Source organism: Thamnophis sirtalis, unplaced genomic scaffold, assembly GCF_051295495.1.
Source record: "Thamnophis sirtalis isolate CommonGarterSnake01/CBP01778 unplaced genomic scaffold, rThaSir2_p1.2 scaffold_9, whole genome shotgun sequence".
Lineage (NCBI taxonomy): Eukaryota > Metazoa > Chordata > Lepidosauria > Squamata > Natricidae > Thamnophis > Thamnophis sirtalis.
The window spans coordinates 68,399,657-68,420,149 of NW_028261389.1; the positions used below are offsets into that span (position 1 = coordinate 68,399,657).

The 20,493-nt window shown below is 39.7% G+C and overlaps 1 protein-coding gene across 12 annotated transcripts in view; it reads right to left on the reverse strand.

The window, feature by feature from the left end:
• KIF21A (kinesin family member 21A) overlaps positions 1 to 20,493 on the reverse strand; it is a 94,998-nt gene that overhangs the window by 44,879 nt on the left and 29,626 nt on the right. For 7 of the 12 annotated variants that reach the window (XM_087722181.1, XM_087722182.1, XM_087722180.1 and 4 more), the window contains 10 exons: positions 19,940 to 20,122; positions 18,899 to 19,048; positions 17,305 to 17,439; positions 14,813 to 14,980; positions 13,564 to 13,679; positions 10,483 to 10,678; positions 8,776 to 8,965; positions 7,356 to 7,419; positions 6,295 to 6,498; positions 1,133 to 1,171 (listed from right to left, as the gene is read on the reverse strand). In XM_087722181.1, coding sequence (XP_087578307.1) covers positions 1,133 to 1,171; positions 6,295 to 6,498; positions 7,356 to 7,419; positions 8,776 to 8,965; positions 10,483 to 10,678; positions 13,564 to 13,679; positions 14,813 to 14,980; positions 17,305 to 17,439; positions 18,899 to 19,048; positions 19,940 to 20,122 — 1,445 coding nt within the window. The remainder of the gene's footprint in view (positions 1 to 1,132; positions 1,172 to 6,294; positions 6,499 to 7,355; positions 7,420 to 8,775; positions 8,966 to 10,482; positions 10,679 to 13,563; positions 13,680 to 14,812; positions 14,981 to 17,304; positions 17,440 to 18,898; positions 19,049 to 19,939; positions 20,123 to 20,493) is intronic. The other 5 variants (XM_087722187.1, XM_087722185.1, XM_087722186.1 and 2 more) reach the window with 1 other exon arrangement.

Genomic DNA, 20,493 nt, shown 5'->3' on the forward strand with positions numbered 1-20,493 from the left:
TTTTCAAGAGGCAACTGGACTTTCTGATTTTTTTCTTTGAAGACATTTCCCTTCTCATCCATGAAGCTTCTTCAGCTCTGACTGGATGGAAGGGAATGGAAGGATTTATACTCTTTGCAGACAGCTAGTCACTTGCATTCTTTCAACAAGTTATTAAGGCCAGGCCATAATGATTTGCTAAAAGAATGCATATGACCAGCTGTCTGCAAGGAGTATAAATCCTTCCATTTCCCTCCATTCAGTCAGAGCTGAAGAAGCTTCTTGGATGAGAAGTGAAATGTCTTCAAAGGAAAAACGAAGTCCAGTTGCCTCTTGAAAAAGCACCTTTGGGACTATAGAAAGTTAAGTTCTCATGTAAATGAAAACATAGGATTCCAACTTAATCTAGGTCATACTGAAAATGGTTATTTGCTAAGGAACTTAAATATTTATGAAAGAGTACTTCATTTTTAAATTTTAAATTCGGGATTTCATTTGTGGCAAGCCCTCAAGCAAAATAAATCTGTTAACGACAGTCACATTATGTTATAGCATTATGTTTGCAATCTGCTGCACCTATTGAAATGGGTTTTAGTTTACACCCAGCCTGCTAACTGCTCTGGTTAACTTTAATCCCAGATGTACACTTATTTTGGGGGTGGGGGGGGAAGTAGTAATTTAATAACAAGGAAAAGGATTAGTCCAGCAAAAAAAATTCATATGATGAAACTTCTTTGCTAGATCTATGTAGAATTATATACCTTTTTTCATCTCCATAAGATACACCTGATCATAAGACGCAACCAGGTTTAGAGGAGGAAAACAAGAAAAAAAAATATTCTGAACGGAGCCTGTGAGGACCCCAAATAGGTGTCCTCTCGTGTGCCAGCACTGCCTATTGACTCCTGCACTGCAGAAAAGAGACAGAAGAGGCGGGCAATCACAAAGACAGAAGAAGTGGGGTTTAGCAATGTAAAAGAACCCCACCGCCACCGCGGCCCAGCTATTCATCAATGGACGGCCAAAAAAGAAGTGCGTCTTATTGGGGTGGGGGTGGGGAGTGTGTCTTATGGAGCGAAAAATATGGTATGGTTACATGTGATCCAAACATTAGTTTTCAAATGACAATCAAAAACCTGGGAAACATTCCAACCTTGGTTCTTCTTGACTGCTTTCCTCAAGTTTCTGCAGCCTTCAAAAGCACCAGGTACAGTATTGGAAGACCAAGCCAATGAAGGACAAACCAGACAGTGAAAGCGAGAACAACAAGAAGGTAAAAAAAAATATGACATATGAGGTCATGGAGTTCAATGTATTTTTTTTAAGATGATAAAAAGAACCATAAATAGTAAGAAAAAGAAAAGGCAATTCATTCATTACAAAATAATAACAGCCATGCTGGGAGTAATGAGAATTGCACTTCAATACATCTGCACTTCAGCGTCCATCCTGGGAAGATCTCCCACACTTTTATCACTGCAGTTGTATGGAAGCAGATAAGCTTTCTAACGTGTCAAATTCAGTTCAATCACTTATAATTTATTCAAGCTTAAATTAACTCCCACTTATTTTCCTTGTAAGTTTGTAGTTAGTTTTTTTTTTTTTTTCAAAATTAAAAGAACAGAAAGCAACTCATTTTCTAAGATCATATCTTTTGCAAATAGTTTTATCCAGGTTATGCTTTTGAATGTTACTTCAATATTCTGGTGTGTACTTTCTCTACATTTTTGCAAGCATCTAAAAAAAAAGTAGATTACAATTCCTGAACTGGATTGGAAATGCAGAGAAGATGAATATGTTTCTTTCCTGTTCCTACTCTTTTTAACCATTTGTTTTCCACAGATCAGCAAATAATTTTAACAAGAGTCAGGGCCTTTTTTAAAACCTTATCATCAGGCTGCATGGACATACTACTAAAATGATGGCTTACCGTTTTAGCAGTACAAGAACCACCCTATTAGAAGACAGGTGTTAAGAGAAAAGTTGTAAAATTTGTTTTTAACGTGCTCTGAATGCAATGTTTCCTTTTGCTCCTTGCAGAAATGCTTACTTAATTATATAATTCCATTATATCAATAAAGAAGAAACAAAAGTATATCTAGGAGAAAATCTCCAGAAAAGCTTGAGCCTCTAAACCAGGAGTGTCACACTGAAGGCCCGGGGGGGGCGGCTCTGGCCCGCAGGGGCTTAGATATGGCCTGTGGGGCTGCCTTGGAAATAGTGAAGGACCAGCCCGCAGTGCCTCTGCCAGCAAAAGTGGAGTTCTGTTTTCATTGGCAGAGGGTTGCAGAAGGCTGTCGCAGTGGAAAATGGAGCTAAGAAGCCTGTTTCCGCTGGTAGAGCATCGGGCCACCACAGGCACCCCCTGACATAAATGACATCATGCTGACCACACCCACCCTGGCCATGTCTCCCCTCCCCCCCCAGGTCAAACAAAACCCTAATATAGCCCTCAATGAAATAGTTTGACACCTCTGCTCTAAATGAAACACAACATATTTTTAAAATATATTCCATAAGAAAATCAACTGTTTATATTTTGCCATAGTAAAATGTTTTATAATTCAGTATGTCAATTATTCCTTGTCTGAAAGAAAAATTTCAGAAGAAAAAAAGAAGAGAGAGAGAGAGAGAGAGAGATGAGAAAAAAAGAAGAGAGAGAGAGAGAGAAAGAGAGATGAGGAATGCTTAGAAATGATTGCAGAATATGGTTTATGCTGAAATATGGCACTGAGATGAAGATGTTACTGAAATACACAGTAAATAAAGGCAACTCCCAAATTATGTTAACTTAGTGGAATAAGAATTTGGTAACTAATTTGCCAAATCCATAAACCATACATTTTAATATATAAGATAATTATTTCACTGAAGAAACATAAAAGCCTTATTTTATTTGTGGGTAAATATTGCTTAAAAGCCTTTTGCTTTTCATCACCTACTCCAGTTCGGCTGATCTTAAGAATCTATGACACACGTGTCAAACTCACCGTGTCACATTGCTGTCATGTGATGTTTCGTGATGTGAGTTCTAATCCCACCTTAGGCATAGAGCCAGCTGGGTGACCTTTGACTAATCACTTTGTCACAGCCTTAGGAAGGAGGCTATGGCAAACCACATCTGAAAAACCTTGCTGAGAAAACTGCATGGTCTTGAGAATCAAAAATAACTAGACACAACTAAATGGAAGAGAATCAGAATCAATTACATTTACTGTAAATGGAAGGATGACCATAAGACCAGAGAAAAAGTGACTGGCATCTTAAAGTACTATATGCCCTTGAATTTTCCAAAAATTGCTGTCAAAATTGGAAGTACTAAAAATATAACTAGACAGAAGGGATGCAAAAAACTAATTACAGGAAGTTTCAGAGGAATAGAATATTCCCATTTTGGGAACAGTTGGTTTCAGAGAACAGTGCTAGATGGTAATCCTATTAATTTATTATCATGACAGTTGCATTTAGCTATGGTTTCCTCCTAGCTACTTGCATATCTAGGCAAAATCCCCCCAAAATGTGTTGGCTTAATTTTTATAAAAACAATCTGGAAGTAGAGCATAGTTTAGTTTCTCACTGGAAGTGTTCCCCACTAGGTGGAACGAAAGGATAGCTCCAGATGCTGAGATGGCAGCAGAAGTATAGTCTTAAATTATCAGAAGAACTATGGGGAATGAGTAATGGGAAGAGATAGGACAGAGGTGTAATGGTTGAGACAAATATTATCTAGACCAGTGATGGCTAACCTTTTCCGGACCAAGTGCCCAAAGTGCATGTGTGTGAATACGTGTGTGTGTACCCAAATCCCCAAAATGCAATGTGCATGCGGTCCCCCACATGCGCCCCACCCTGTGCATGCATGCACGGGCCCCCTCACATGCACCCACATGCACACCACGCATTCGCAGCAGAGAACTGAAAACTATTTCGCGGGGGGCATGTGCACATGCATAGTGGAGCTGAGCTGGGGCGACGGTACCCCCAGAGAGGGTGCTGCACGCCATCTCTGGCACTCATGCCATAGGTTCGCCATCACGGCTCTAGAGAACTCCAGCTACTGAAGATGTATGGTTTTGATAACTAAAGGTGTGAGCTCATAAGCCTGAATTGTATTGGCACTGTTTATCCTTCTGAATATTCATTAGTTTGAAGGCAAACTTGGAGGAGACTGCCAAAGAGTTTTGGGGCATGGTCCAGAGAAGTGTTCTGAAAATTCAAAGAGCATCATAAGATGTAGTCTACACTGTGCAGATGATTCCCCAAAGAATGAAAGAGGATTAAAGGTTTTATCCACTTAGAAATAAGCAAGCAGTCAGCCTGACTGGCAGACAGCAAATTGCCATCAATATATGCAAGGACCTTTTTAAATTCTAAATTAGGAAGTTGATAGAATCAAGGTATAGAGCAACGGACAGATGCATTATGCTAACATTATACAGCACATAAATATCTGGGTAAAAACAGGCTATAAAATATTAACCAGCAAAAAAATGCATCCATTATTGACTCAGAATGGGGAGAATACATAATATATTCTGTTATACTCATGTTACAGAATATAGCTGGGATATCAAAACTAAAGGTTAAACAAATATTTTGTTTTTAACATCTCATTGTTTGAATAAAAGGGGAAAAAAATCTGCAACAGTGTTCTGTGTTGAGCTTCTACCAAATCCTGAGAGCCCAGAGAAAGTCCGAGTCACATTTAATTAACTATGGGTGTAAATAAAATTAAATCAAGTTTAGTGTTTGTCCTAAGGCCACTTTTGAAAAAGAAGCCTCTTCAAGCATAATTCAAAAGCTAAGAGTGGCTCTCAGTTTATAAGGAAAAATTATATACTCTTGATAAATCGGTATTTATGTATACCGTATTTTTCGGAGTATAAGACGCACCAGAGTATAAGACACACAAAGATTTTGAAGAGACAAATTTTTTTAAAAAGTTTTTGCACTCTGCAGACCTTCCCAAAACGGCCTGTTTTTCGTGAAAACGGGCTAGTTTTTTGTCAAAAAAAGGGCATGAATAGCCTTTAGGAGGCTTACAGAGTGCTGGGCGGGGGGGAAACAAGCACAAAACGGTCTGTTTATTGTGAAAATGGGCCCATTTTTTGTCAAAAAAAGGGCATGCATCGCCTTTAGGAGGCTTATAGTGTGTTCCTGGGGGCCCCAAAACAAGCAAAAAAATTGGCCCATTTTTCACTCATTTTTGCCATCCCCAGCCCCCAGGAGCACTCTGGAAGTCTCCCAAAGGCTATGCATGGCCATTTTGATGAAGGGGCGGGGTTTTGGGAGGCCAAAAATGCTGTATTCAGTATATAAGACGCACCCTTGATTATATAATTATTCAGTATAAGATCATTTGTTTTTAAGATGTTATGGAATGGCAAAATAATAAAAACATAAAGTAGTATGAAATGAAGACAGCAAGACAGATGTAAGCTGAATATGAAAATAAAAATAAAAATATCCCTCTCTCAACATTAAAGAAAACTCTTAATAGGTACCCAAATCAGTATGTAAATCTAGCATGCAAGTTATGTTGTGATTCCATGAGAAATTACAGTACTCCATGATAAAGGTAAAAATTCCCTTCGCACATATGTGCTAGTCATTCCCAACTCTAGGTGGCGGTGGCCATCTCCGTTTCAAAGTCGAACAGCCAGCACTGTCCGAAGACATTTCCATGATCATGTAATTGGCATGACACAACGCCAAAGGCGCGTGGAGCGCTGTTACCTTCCCACCAAAGGTGGTTCCTATTTTTCTACTTGCACTTTCATGTGCTTTCGAACTGCTAGGTTGGCAGAAGCTGGATCAAGTAACTGGAGCTAACTCCATTACGCGGTGCTAGGGATTTGAACCACCAAACTACCAACCTTTCTAATCGACAAGCCTAGTGTCTTCGCCACTGAGCCACCCTTTACTCCATGATGTACTTAACAACTATTAACCGAATTAGCCCAACTGCCTGGGTTCACAAGACTCAACTATAAACTAACTATATTGCATGGGTTCCCATGATACACTTCACCCCAAACTAGGTAAGCATCCTATGCAAATTTAGCCTGTGCAGTGTTATGTATTTTATTTTAAAATTTAAATGGAAAGGAGTTGTCCTGATTTAAATGTAACTTCAAGAATGTTATTCGCCATTGTCTTATAAATAAGAATTGTGCACCAGACTCATTGTATTACTCATCATAAAGTAAAGCCCTTGCTTGTTTGCAAGATGGATGGCAGGATCCTTATATTCAATAATCTAATTAAAGATGACAGCTAGTTAAGAAACACTCAATGTTCAGCTTTGACTTCTACCTCTTTTTCTTCTTCTTTTCTTTCTTCTTCAGTTTTTCTAAATCTTTTTTAGCCATATCCAGGATTTCAATCGTCTCCTTATCAGAGGGAAGCATCGAAGCAGAAAATGCTGAGGTTCCACCATAGAATGTTGACCTTGTTGAAGCTCTTGACAAGTTGCGCCGAAGGTTTTCATTCACTGCTTCGCTTTCGAGTAGCTTAGCTCTTGAAGAAGAAAAATATATTGAGAAAAAGGCAGAAGAAAAACTCAAATATAAAACTAACTAATTAAGAATGCAATGGCTTATTCAAAATTCTAAGCAATTTGTTCACATAAATGCAAAAAGCCGCATACGGAATTGCAAACAATAGTCACAATAATATTTTCATCATTATATAACATTTTTAACAAAGCAGTTTTCTTTTTCATACCATATTCTTGTAAGAATATGGACAAGCCAATTGTATAGTGTTTGTAAGCTTTTTGTTCATCAGGATGAGAAAATTAGGTTAGTGGATAACGTTTTTTAGAAGAGTAAACCATAATGCAAAACTATTGTTTTCCATGGATTACTGACTGCAATCTTGGCATGTTGCACTTCCCTGTTTATTCCTGATTTGATTTTGCACTCCGAGAAAGAGAAGCAAATCAGAAATAATTCAGCAACATGACTAATGTATTGAACTTATAAAAGCTGGCTCAAACAAGCAATGGCTTGATGAGATATGAGAATTCCAGTAATTTATTTTATTTTAATTTAGTTATATGGAAGAGATGGAAAAATTGAATCAACTACTGTTTAATGTTACAATATATACTACATCTTACTAACCACAGATTGTTAAATAAATCTTATGAAGCCTTCTTCATAAACAAGAGTTGAGACTGCCACAATTTGTCTGGGTTCTAATATTATGCCCTCCCAATGAAAAAGAAGCCATACTGGCTGTGAACTCTGGAACTTGTCATCCAGGAGTTGGAGTCATTGAAGACACTGTCTCGATAATAAAAATTAGCTACAATCCTTTATATTCTAATCATACACAACCAAGCCAAAATTATAACAATAGCAGAATACTACCTGAGATCCTCAATTTCCTTGATGTAGTTATGAATCATATTACTGATTTCTTCATTACCCTCTCCTGTAAGAACAAGATTGAGTTAAATTGAATACTAGATGGACACAAACTACATGGTTTTTAAATGTACTATACTTGCACAAGGATATCAAAACATTTAAATAAACCAGTCTGAAGTTTCACAGAATCACTGGGTTTGAAGGGACCTTGGAGGTCTTCCAGTTCAACCCCAGCTCAAGGCAGCATCCTTATGCCATCCCAGTCAAATGGTTGTCCAATCTATTTTTGAAAACCTCCAGTGACTGAGCACCCAATTAATCAAAGCATTCGTTTGATTAATTATTCTCATTGTCAGAAAATACTTCTTACTTCTAGGTTGGATCTCTCTTTAGCAAGCTTCCACCCATTACTTCTTGTCCTGCCCTCTGGTGCTTTGGAAAATAAGTCAATCTCCCCGTCACTGTGACAGCCCCTCAAGTACTGGAAGACAATTATCACATAGCCCTTAATCCTTCTGTTTGATAGGCTAGACATAAATAACTCCCTCAACTATCCATCATATAATTTAGCAGCCAAGGTCCTTATAGTTTCTGTTGCTCTTCTCTGTACCCTTTCTAGGGTCTCAACATACCACAATAACCAGAATTGAATGTGGCATTCCAAGTGTGGCCTCACCAGTGCAGTATAAAGTAGTTGTCAAGGTTCCAAATAGCATGCAAAAGTAAATCAGAGTCCAAGGCAAAGTATTGGTTAAAGTTTCAATTTATTAAAGAGAGCCACGTCGGCACATCTGTAGAAACCCGAATCTGAAAGCTTCCCTGTTTTTCCCACCTAGTTGAAAGTTCAAGATCTTGCCCCCACACCCACAAGTCCATCACATGGCCCAGTCTCCCACTGCCATGCTGGCAGTTACACCCATCCAGTTCCGGCCACATGCAGAAGTGCAAAGACAAAGGGTGACCTTGGCTTTCTAGAAAGGAATTTTGTTTTGGCTACATAGTATGTGGCTCCTTACAATCCCCCCTCCCATTTTTCCACAATAGAAAATGCATAGCAGAATAATAGAAAGTGTGGCAGGCCAAAGACCCAAAAGAAAAGATGGCTGCAGGCCTGACAATAGTATTATCACTTCACGTGATCTTGATACTATCCCTCTGTTGATGCAGCCCAGGTCAGCATTGGCTCTAGTAGCTGCAATATATAGCATCCAGTAGCTGCAACATACTGCTGGCTCATACTTAGTTAAGGGTCCACTAGGACATTTAGTTCCCTATCATAGTTACTAGGTCTTGAGCCAGGTACCGCCTATTCTGTACCTGTGCATTTGGATCTATTTTTTTCCCCTTTTTCTAGCAAACCGCCAGAACTTCTTACAGACCTTAATTCGTACAGCAATTTAAGTGATAAAGTACACATTACCTGCTTTTGCAAGGACCTGGTTGGCCTGATCACTGGCAAGCTGTGTGATTCGAGCGCTCAAGGCCTCTATAGTCTCTTGCATTGCCTTTATCCTAACTCGCAGATTGTTGTTCTCTGTTTGCAGCATGGCGTTTTCATGAAACATGTCGTTAATACTTTCCGCGCCTTCCTCATCAATAATCTTTTTACCCTTTAAAAAAAAGAAAGAAAGCAATGCCATTGCCCTAATCTTAACAAATCTTCTAATCTTTTGAAAAACAGGAACACTGTCAATGTGGCATCTTAGCTAGTTCTGAACACTGAATTATAGTTTGTCTGGAATAAAATTATATTGAAGTGTTTCATATATGCTTCAAATGCGCTCAAATACCCTTACGTGATATGGAAAGATCTCACTTAACAATAGTAATTGGTATCGGAATTTCCATTCACTAAGCTATGCAAGTATAAAGCACAACATCGTATGACTGCATTGCTTAGCAAATGGCAATTTTGGCCGTCCTGTTTCCATCCTTGAGTAAGAATTTTGGGTTGTTAAGTGAGCATCTCACATGACTACAATATGCAATTTCCTGCCAAGCAAGTTGCAATACGTCACATGACAATGTGTCGTTGCGGGTTTGACACCCGTTTTAGATGATACTATTCTAAAGAGAAAAGAGCATGTGTATTTCAGGATTGAAATGTGGAATCTTTGTTGCTCTTTGGATTTGACTGCTTGTTTGCAAAGTCTACAACTAACCAACCAACCAAGTTCAAAGTACACCAAGGATTCCACAGATTATATTGACTTTGACTGGATATATTCAAAAATTAAATCACAAGTGTCTTAATCTTGAAAATACCATCTAGCTTTCAAGATTCATCACTACAGCCAGGAGTGGGCTGCTGGGGGTTCACAGAGGTTTGGGAGAACCTCTAGCTACGTTTCTGTGCAGTTCGGAGAACCCCCAAATTCCACTCCTGGCTTGCCCCACCCGCCCCTTTCCTCCCCTCCCCTCCCCTCCCCGGAGACCCCACGTTTTGGATGCAGCTTGGGCATATGTGAAGGCTCGGAGAGGGCAAAAAACGGGCCTACCGGAAGTTCAGGAAGCCTGAGTAGGCCGGAGCCTGGGGAGGCTGTTTTCACCCTCCCGGAGGCTTGAGGAAAAATACCGCCCCCCCCACCTTGGTGCAGGCGTCCGACTAGGCCACTCCCACCATGGCCACGCCCACCCAGCAACCGGGCAGAGAACCCCTTGCTAAAAATTTTGAAGCCCACCCCTGGCTACAGTCTAGTGTTTTTCAGCCCTGGCAACTTTAAAATATGTCATTTTAAAAATTTTAAAATGTCAAGCAAAATGTCAAGCAAATAGCCTCTAAACAAAGAAGCTGCTAAACATGGACTATCTCTGCTTTTTTCCCCACTAGCTGTGAATTGTAAACGTTCTTTCCTTCCTTGCAACCTGGGCCTTTTAACAGATAGGAACGTGCACAAATTAGAATTATAAAGAAGATGACCCTGGATTCAAAGGTAAAAGGTGCAATAGAATGTACTGGGTAAACCTGTCTGCCAGTCTTAAGGCAACTCACTCTGGCCCTTGAGGCAGAGGGAGGGGGACAAGTCAGGCGTTTCAAAGTGCAATTATTCACATTGCATTATAGCAAAGGTAATTATAATAAACTTGCTTTTTTTTTTTAAAGGGAACAGATCCCAATAAACATTACCGTTTTATATTCCATGAGTTCCAACTGCAATCGAGTTATCTCACTCCGCAGAGCATTGATCTGCTGACTAGCCCTGTCCTGATTAACCATCACTTTATTCTTGATATTTCTTGCTCGGTTGGCATACTTTAAGGTGTTCAACGTTTCCATGAAGTCTCTGTCGGAAGGGCTTATACAAGCTATCATGACTGTTTGGCTGGAGGTGAAAAAGAGCAGCCATTCATCATTTCGAAACAACTGTTAAAGTAATTAAAAACACATTGCTTGGCAAGCATTAATAAACAAAAGCTTAATTACAAGACCTTGACAGGAGAGATCAAATCTTGACTGAAATCTCTGCCATTTTGTAACCAGGCTACCGTACAAAGTGATAATAATTACATATTTCAGAATTGATGACAAATCAGGAATAACACATTCACAATTTCTTGGCAATTGTTCCAGTAAGTTTAGATTTCATATATAAACAAAATCATTGATGCATTTTCTCAACAAAATGTAAAAAGTTCTTGCCAAAAGCCATTTTGGCTGAAAAGTGTAGAATTTCTGGAGAATTCCCCTCTCCAGAATTTTGTTATTTGTTGGCATTTTAAATACCATGTTAAAAGGGCAGAATAACCGATTTAAGTTCACATGCAGAGATGTAGTGCTCATAAAAACACAATTATCAGCTGGATAGCCTCACAGCTAGAACGGCCAATATTACATTCACTCAAATAGTTCAAAGGTAATTTTTGTGCAAGAAACTTAGAACACAGAACATAGAATAATAGACCTTGGAAGTCTTTTAGTCCACCCCCCTGCCCTAATAAAGCAGGAATCTCTATACTATTCCAGACAAATAGCAGTCTAGTCTCTTCTTGGAAACTTCCCATGATGTGCACCACAATTCCAGGAGATAAACCCTTCCCCTAAGTCACAGGTATCAAACTCGATTTCGTTGAGGGCCGTTTCTGAGTTGTGTTTGGCCTTGGGGGCCCAGGGTGGGCATGGCCAACATTATGTCACTTGTGTCAGGGATGAGCCCGAGCACTCTGCCAGTGAAAACGGGCTCCCAAGCTCCGTTTCTGCTGCGATGGCCTCCTGCAAACAGCTGTCAGTGAAAAACCCCCTTCGCTAAAACAGGGTGGGAGCGGCTAGCGTGTGACTCGTGTGGCCCGCGGGCCACCAGTTTGACACCCGAGCTCCAGTTTCACTGGCAGAGGCACGATGGCCAGTCCTTCGCTATTTCCAGGGTGGCTGCACAGACCAGCCCTAAGCACCCAGTGGGCTGGATCCAACCCTTGGGCCTTGAGTTTGAAACCCCTGCCCTAGGTGTTCTCACTGTCAGAAAATTTCTCCTTAGTTCTAGGCTGGATCTCTCTTCAATGTTTTTCTCTCCATTTCTTCTCGTCCTTACCTCTGGGGCTTTATAGCAACAGTCTCCACCTTTTCTGGTTTCATGGACTGGCAGGGAGAGAGATGGTTTCATATGTGCTACCTAATCCTGCACATACACAAATAAAGCTTTGTGTGTTTGCCTGCTGCTTGTACAGGCTGGTTCCCTTCTTTAGAGAATAGGTCAACCCTCTCTTTTCTATGATAACCCAAGTACTGGAAGACAGTTACCATGTCCCTCTAGTCTTTCTCTTTGTTAGACTAGACATGCTTAGTTCCCTCAATGGTTCATCGCACAATTTAACCTTCAGAGCCCTTATCATGCTTGTTGCTCTTCTCTATACCCTTTCTAGGTTCTCAATATGCTTTTGGTATCATGGTGACCAGAACTGTGGTATTCCAGTGCAGCATAATCATATGATGTTGAAACTATTGATGCAATATCGAACTGCATTTGCTTTTTTTCACAACAGCAGCATACTGCTGGATTATACTTAAGTGGTGATTCACTAAGACGCCTAGATATATCTGACTGTTGCTACTGTTGAGCAGGTAGCACATATTTTATACCTGTAAATTTGGTATTCCCTGCCTATGTGTAAAGCCTTACAGTTCTCACCACTGAATTTCATTCTGTTGGATGGGGCCCAGTGTTCAAGTCTGTCAAGATCCTTCTGAATCTTGAGTGTATCTTTTAAAGTGTTGGCTATTCCCCGCAGCTGGGCGTTTGACAAGTTCTCCTTCTATCCCCTCATCTAGCTCATTAATGTTGAAGAGTACTCGGCCCAAGACAGAATCTTCAGGTACCCCACTGCATGTTTCCCTCCAGGTAGATGTAGTTCCATTGAAGACTACAGGTTGATTGCTGTTGAGCAGCAGAGGAAACATTATTATATTAAAATCAAATAGCCAATGGTGAGATGAATTTGCATGTGATAACCTGTAATTATTAAATGTTAATTTAAATGCAATTGCTAATTACTGAAAATTCACATTGATAATTATATGTGGAAATTAATACCCTATGTCCTTAATCACAATATGACTCAAGCTTTTTATTTTTCTATTTTACATTTCCTCTTGCTATTATAACACTAAAAAAATACAATTAGGAGAATGGTCAGAAGGGATTTTTCTGAAATAAAAAGCAGGACAGTTGAACTCTGGGATCAGTAATAGAAAACAAGGTGTTGTAAGAGACTGAGAAAGACAAATCTTAATCTTTTTCTGGCCCTACTTTAATTTTCAAATGTAATGGAATTAAACATTAGGCATCTGCCCATCTATCTACCTTTGCCCATCTTAAATAAAAATGCTAAGGTATTGGAAGCTTTCAAAAAGAAACTGGACAATGATTTGTCTGAAATGGCATAGAGTCTCTTGCTTGAGCAGGGGGTTCAACTAGAAGACCTCTAAGGTCCCTTCCAACTCTATTATTCTATGTTCATTGGAAGATGTAATTTTTTAAAAAAGAAAATAATTTATTTGCATTCTATAAAACCAGATTTATTTCTGCTTATTCTTAAAAATAAATGGCTATATAATGTATGATTTGCAAGGTCATAAAAATAATTCTGCCATTTAACATTTCTTTAAAGTACAAAAAATATTTAAATGCAGATATACAACAGCAAGTCAACCAAAGTTTTTCATTCTTGCTTTCAAACAAGATATATATATATTTAATTAAATACTTGCTCCTACCTATTCCCTCCAAGGGAATCTTGCAATAGTCGTGTTAATTTTGAATCTCTGTATGGTACATGAGTCACCCTCTTGCTCTTATCTCCCAGTGCACTTATTACATTGCCCAATGCCAGCTGAAAACATAAAAATCACATTGGTCAGGTCAAAACAAACAAATGAAATCAAAGCATCACTGACAAAAATCAAGTAGCTCAAGAACTGGGGGGGGGGGGATCTCATCCCATGCACAACAGCTCTGCAAATTTCAGAGCAGCCTATTTTGTTTCATGGGCAGGAAGCTTTCTGTGAATTGAATACTTTAGTTTCAGCTGATCCTGCATTCTGTTTACTGTTTAAAGGAGAAAGGGCAGCATGACAAATCGACAAGATCCTTCAATAAAATGCTTCGGGGTTTTTAAAAAAATAGGAAATAGCAATAGCACTTAGATCTATATACCTCTTCACAGTGCTTTACAGCCCTCTCTAAGCGGTTTACAGAGTCAGCATATATTGTTCCCAACAATCTGGGTCCTCATTTTACCCACCTCGGAAGGATGGAAGGCTGAGTCAACCTTGAGCCGGTGAGAATCAAACTCTGGCGGTGAGCAGTGAGTTAGCCTGCAATACCACATTCTAACCACTGTACCATCATGGCTCTAAGTTCTAGATCTGCTGTTCTGACCCAGCTCCCCAAACACGACAAACCCTCTGTATTTAAATCAATGATTTATTGATTCATTAGGCGCGCCAGCAATCCCGGCAAAGTGTTTCTCTCTCAACACAGGCTAACAAGTCTGTCCAGCAGGGAGATGAATAGTTGTCTGCCATGCCTACTCATCTCTGCTCCCTGCCTTTTACCCCCAGAGTTAGGGTTGGGCTTCGGTAGCAGAGGGGGCTCTTCCGTACCAAGGATCAGCCCATAGGTTTCCACTGCTCTCCTCTCCTCTGCCTTCTGTGTATCTGTGCATCAGGCACTGTTCCTCCTCTTCCTCATTAGCCACCTACAGACCTGAGGGCGGCTGACTCTCCATCTGAGGGCTGACAGATGTCCCAGGCTCTGCCCCCCCCTCTCTCTGACAGCTCCATTTCCTCTACCCCTTCGGAGATCTCAGGTTGCCTTGATGCTAGCCCTGATTTGCACGCCTTCTCCTCCTCTGATTCGGCTGCTGGAGGGCCCAGCGGCCCATAGGCCACAACACCTGCCTTAGGCATGAAAGCCAGCAGGGTGATTGATTACTGACAAGGCAGAACTGGAATTTAAACTTACAAGTCCACAATTGATAGATATGCCTTCTTTGGCTCGCTCTCCAGTTGCCCCTGTACGTTTTAATCGTTCTGATCCCGCCAGATCCACAAAATGAAACTTAGCGGTAAGAGTTTCAAACTCATTCAGCTGAGGGTTCTCCATTATTATTCTGTTGTCTGTCACATTGTCCTACAATAAGAAACAGAAACATTTATACTGTGGAAAAAAAAGAATTATATCAAATTATAGTAAAACCATGCTGCACAAAGTACCAACAGAGAGATCACATGAGTATATGTCATTTTTTTAAAAAATCACAAACCATTATATTTCTCCATGTGGAGTGGTAATCTTTAAGACAACAGAAGACAAAAAGCAGCTGAAAAGGTGCTTTTGGAATACTTCAAATCAGTGGTGGGTTCCTACCAGTTCGGATTGGTTCTACTGAACCGGTAGTAGCTTGGCGGCCTGGGTCACTGGAACCGGCAGTGACCCAGGCCTGCCATACCCCTGAACCAGCTTACGGTGCCGCCATCTCTACCTAAGAGCCGAGGTGGCGCAGTGGTTAGAGTGCAGTACTGCAGGCCACTTCAGCTGACTGTTATTTGCAGTTCAGCGGTTCTAATCTCACCGGCTCAAGGTTGACTCAGCCTTCCATCCTTCCGAGGTGGGTGAAATGAGGACCCAGACTGTGGGGGCAATATGCTGACTCTGTAAACCGCTTAGAGAGGGCTGAAAGCCCTATGAAGCGGTATATAAGTCTAACTGCTATTGCTATTTTGCTTCTGCGTATGAGCAATTTTAGTTGTACTGCGAATGCGCACACAGCGCACATCAAGCGTACTCTCATGCACAGCGCGTCCCTGAGCAAACCGGTATTAGTCTCTGCCAGAACCCAACCCTGCTTTAAATAACCCATACATGGGCTTTGTCAGAGACAAAGTCATAGTATGATAGGGCTGAAATAGACCCTTATTCAAGGCAGGAAACTTTATACCATTCTGGACAATGGTTGTTCAGTCTATTCCTGAAAACCTCCAGCGATGGAGCAGCCACAAATCCACAGGGCAATTTGTCCCATTGATTAATTGTTCTTACTGTGGGGAAATGTCTCCTTAATTTCAGATTGGATCTCTCTTTAACAGGCTTCACCCATTGCTTCTCATCCTGCCTTTGAAGGATGAGGTGCTTTGAAGAACAGTTCAATCCACTCTTCTCTGTCACTACCCCTCTAGTACTGGAAAACAGCTATGGTGAACTAGGCTACACATACCTAGTTCCCTTAACTATTCATCACACAGTTTAATCTCTAGACCAGTGTTTCTCAAACTTGGCAACTTGAAGATGTCCGGACTTCAACTCCCAGAATTCCCCAGCCAGCGAATGCTGGCTGGGGAATTCTGGGAGTTGAAGTCCGGACATCTTCAAGTTGCCAAGGTTGAGAAACACTGCTCTAGACCCTATTATCTCTGTTTTATTTTATTTATATTTATTTAAATTCCCTTGTTCTAAACCTTCCATCTTCCTCAGAAAGCTCCTTTCTATAATCTCAGCATCCTTTTTGTAACGTGGTGACCAGAACTGGACACAGTGATTGGCTGCATGTGAACTGCCCTTGATTGGAAGAAAAGAAATAAAAATGTTTCATCTTGGTTTTGTTTTTTTAATGATTGTAAGCTAGAGCCACCTCTGTACGAGATAGAAAGTGTAATAAAATAAAATAATTCCAAGCAAGTTTCTTATTAAATATGTGCTATATAATGAATAACTCTCTTATTCATTAAATTTGGATGCCAAGTTATTCCTAGAATTAAGACTCCACTAAAGCAGACGTAAAGTGAGATTTGGACATTAAGTGTGAAACCTACTGGGTCAGGCTGGGCAGCCTCTTAGAGCCCCTTTACTTCTATATTAAAGCCACATAGGCAGAGTTTCAACTTGCAAAAGAACAGGAAGCCAACAAGTGCCTAACCACAAGATGTCCCTATGTTAAAAGTCCAAGGTTCAATTAAAGTTTGTTAATGACACGTACTCCATAAACAAAACAGGAAGTAAGACCCCATCTCCTTATAAGGTTTTCTCCTCAAGGTAACCACTAAGAAATGTGTTAAATATTTCCGTGTTGCAATGCTTTTAAGAATGTATAAGAATGCGTGCTTCGATAATGAAGGTTGTTCAGAACTTGCAATGCTAAGCCAGAGCCAAGGTGGCGCAGTGGTTAAATGCAGCACTGCAGGCTACTGCTAGATCAGCAGTTCAGCGGTTCAAATCTCACCGGCTCAGGGTTGTCTCAGCCTTCCATCCTTCCTAGGTGGGTAAAATGAGGACCCAGATTGTTGGGGGCAATATACTGACTCTCTGTAAACCGCTTAGAGAGGGCTGAAGCCCTATGAAGCGGTATATAAGTCTACTGCTATTATTCTGCACCTGGCTGCCAAATAAACTTTTCCTATATCCTGAGAAGTCTAAAGCCTGTCATTTTCTGCAACACCACCACTTCCTTAGATACCTACAGCATCAAGCGGTGGACAAACTCTAGTCTGGCATAAGTGGATAGTGAAGATGGCATGTGAACGTGAGCTCTGGACATTCATCTGTGTGCTGGCAGTAGTTCGAGATAAAGCCCCCAGCTTCAAGCACTGCATCATCTGTAACAAACAGGCAGGAAAAGAGTCACTGATTAACATTTTTAAAGGTATAAGCACCCATCAGAATCAATTAGGTTTAGCAAGGTGAAATTGTTAAAAACTTACTATTTTTATGTTGATTTTTCCAGATTCTTAGGAACAATGTTTTTAATTTCGCATCCTTCCAAACCATTGTTATTTCCCATAATTTACTAAAGTAAGGATATCAAACTTGTGGCCCGCAGGCCAGATGTATCACAAGCTGGCCATGTGCACGCCTGGTTTAGCAAAGGGGGGGGAGGAGTCCTGATATGTCACGTGATGCTGCCACGACAGCATGAGTTTGATATCCCTGTGCTAAAGCAAACCTTAGATAACTCCTTGAAATGATGTAATGGAAATTGTTGTAACCTATTTGTCAGGCCTGCCGCCATCTTTTCTTTTGGATCTTTGGCCTGCCACACTTTCTATTAGTCTACTATGCATTTTCTACTGTGGGAAAATGGGATTGTAAGGAGTGAGATGCTATGTAGCCATAACAAAATTCTTTCTAGAAAGCCAAGGTCATCCTTTATCTTTGTACCTCTGCACCTGACCGGAACTGGATGGGAGGGGGGAAACTGCCAGCATGGCAGTGGAAGATTGGACCATGTGATGGACTTGTGGGTGTGGGGGCAAGATCTTGAACTTTCAACTGGGTGGGGAAAACTGGGAAGCTTTCAGATTCGGGTTTTCCCAGATGTGCCAATGTGGCTCTCTTAATAAATTGGAACTTTAACCAATACTTTGCCTTGGGCTCTGATTTACTTTTGGATGCTATTTGGAACCCTGACATTATTCACTTGCTTCCATTCTATTCCCAAACTTTCAGAATGCCCATGCCTGCAAAGTGAAAAGTAATGTGACCTTTCCTATATTCTCAGCAGATATCGAAAGAACCATATAATTAATTATCAGGGATCTATAAAGAAGGCTCCCCCCCAAAAAATGCATCACAGAACATACTGGAAATCTCAGGAGTGCAAAAATAGATCAGTTTCCAGTGAATAGAAGGCTACCTTATGTTGTTATAGTAACTCCAAGTATGCTAACAATGTCCCCTTGTAGTGCCTCTCTCTCACTCTCTGTTCCCTGTAACTGTGCTTTGAATATTTAATGTAACTTCAGCAACAGCCTGGGAACCAGAAAAGAGCTAAAGTAAATAAGGGTACAATCCGCCTCAGTCCCCACACGCTCAGAAGAGATTGTCACAGCAAGCTATCATCGTATTTTACTTTGTTCTGCATTTCTCCATAGCAGCAGAAATAACAGAACTTGGGTTTGGTACTTCTGGAGTAAAATTGGAAAAAGTACATAAGGATAAAAATGAAAGCAATCTTGTGTGCTTGACTTAATTTTCTGGAGGGAAAAATAATGAAATATAAATAAATTAAATATTTTGGTTGTTTTCAAGAAATAGTGTTATTTTGCACAAGGGCACCTCTGATTCTGCGTTCACAGTCCGTGTTGTGACTCCCACTGTATATATTCCTCCTGCTGAATCTTCATGGATTTTGATATTTGACTTTTTGTTCTTTGAATCAATATCACGTGTTGAATCAAACAGGTCAAGTACTTCTTCATTGTAAAGCTAAATCAATAGGGGGAAATGATGTTAGTAAGAGTAAAAAGCTATTTAACAGAATTCAACAATTAACTAACTAAATGCATCATTCATAACATGCCTCCTAAGAAGATTACTCTGTGAAGTATAAGTTAGTTAAGAAAGGTATTGCTTTTAATATTTAATTATATAATTATATTTAATTTGAATTAATTGAAATGACAGAAAAGCCTTATTGTTATGCAAAAAATACCATTTAAGTTAAAGAAGACTAAGAAGGATTTAGGGAAAAGTTTTGAAATTCAAAGACAAGTGCCTTGGTATCAAACTATGTAAACTAACCATCAAACTCAGTTTGTGTTGCATGTATACATGTTCAGATACACACACACACACACACACACACACACTCCAATTGCTACTTTGACAAAAAAAAGTGAGAATCCTATGTCTGAAGCTGTATAAGTTTAGACAACTGTAATTTGAACTTTCTGCATATCAATTCTGAACTCTATATTTAGAGGCATTTAAAAAGGAAACACCCTTCAAAACTGCACGTGTTCAAGACAAGACAAATCTTGTTTTATTTCTTTGGCATATAAAGAGAGGAGACATCTTACTGATCAATATTGCAAAGGTTTTTCTTGGCTTTAAATTATACTTTAGTAAACTTATATGATTTATTGGAATGGGAAGTTTGGACACTGTGTAATTTGTGTTTACTGCAGTATAATTTTAGACTGTTCCAGAAGGCAGAGATTCCCAATATGAACCAAATTTCAATGCCCTTCCTATTTTCCCAACTAAAATAAATAAAAGTATTAATCTAATTTATTTCCTTACACACACGGCAACAGGGAGCTCTGTGATAATGATTACAACAAATACTTAAGTATCGATTCTATTATAAAGACTTACCTCTAAGAATTGAGCATTGACTTTAAATTCTGGAGGTGGAAGCCCTTGCTGAATAGCTGAACGCTTTTTCTCTTCAATGCACTTGTACAGATGTTTTACAGCTCGCGATATAATACCCTGTTCCTCTTCCATTATATTGACATCAAATCCTGTGCCCATTGTATAAGTCTTACCAGCTCCTGTCTAAAGTTAAAAAGACTAAACATTATAATTATGGAAGCACAACCGAGGCCAGAATTTCAATATTAAAAACATAAGTGCTATTAAAAATTATGGGTTAAACAAAGTTTTACTGTAAGTAACATAACTGAAATATTTTATATGTGTAAACTTTTGAGAAACTTTTTTTTCAAGATGCAGAAATGCAATAGAAATAGCTGTGGATTTTCAAGAAGCAAAAATGATAGATACATATAAACACACAAATGTATATACCTCTATCTATCTATCTATCTATGTATCTATCTATCTATCTATGTATCTATCTATCTATCTATCTATCTATCTATCTATCTATCTATCTATCTATCTATCTATCTATCTATATCTATCCA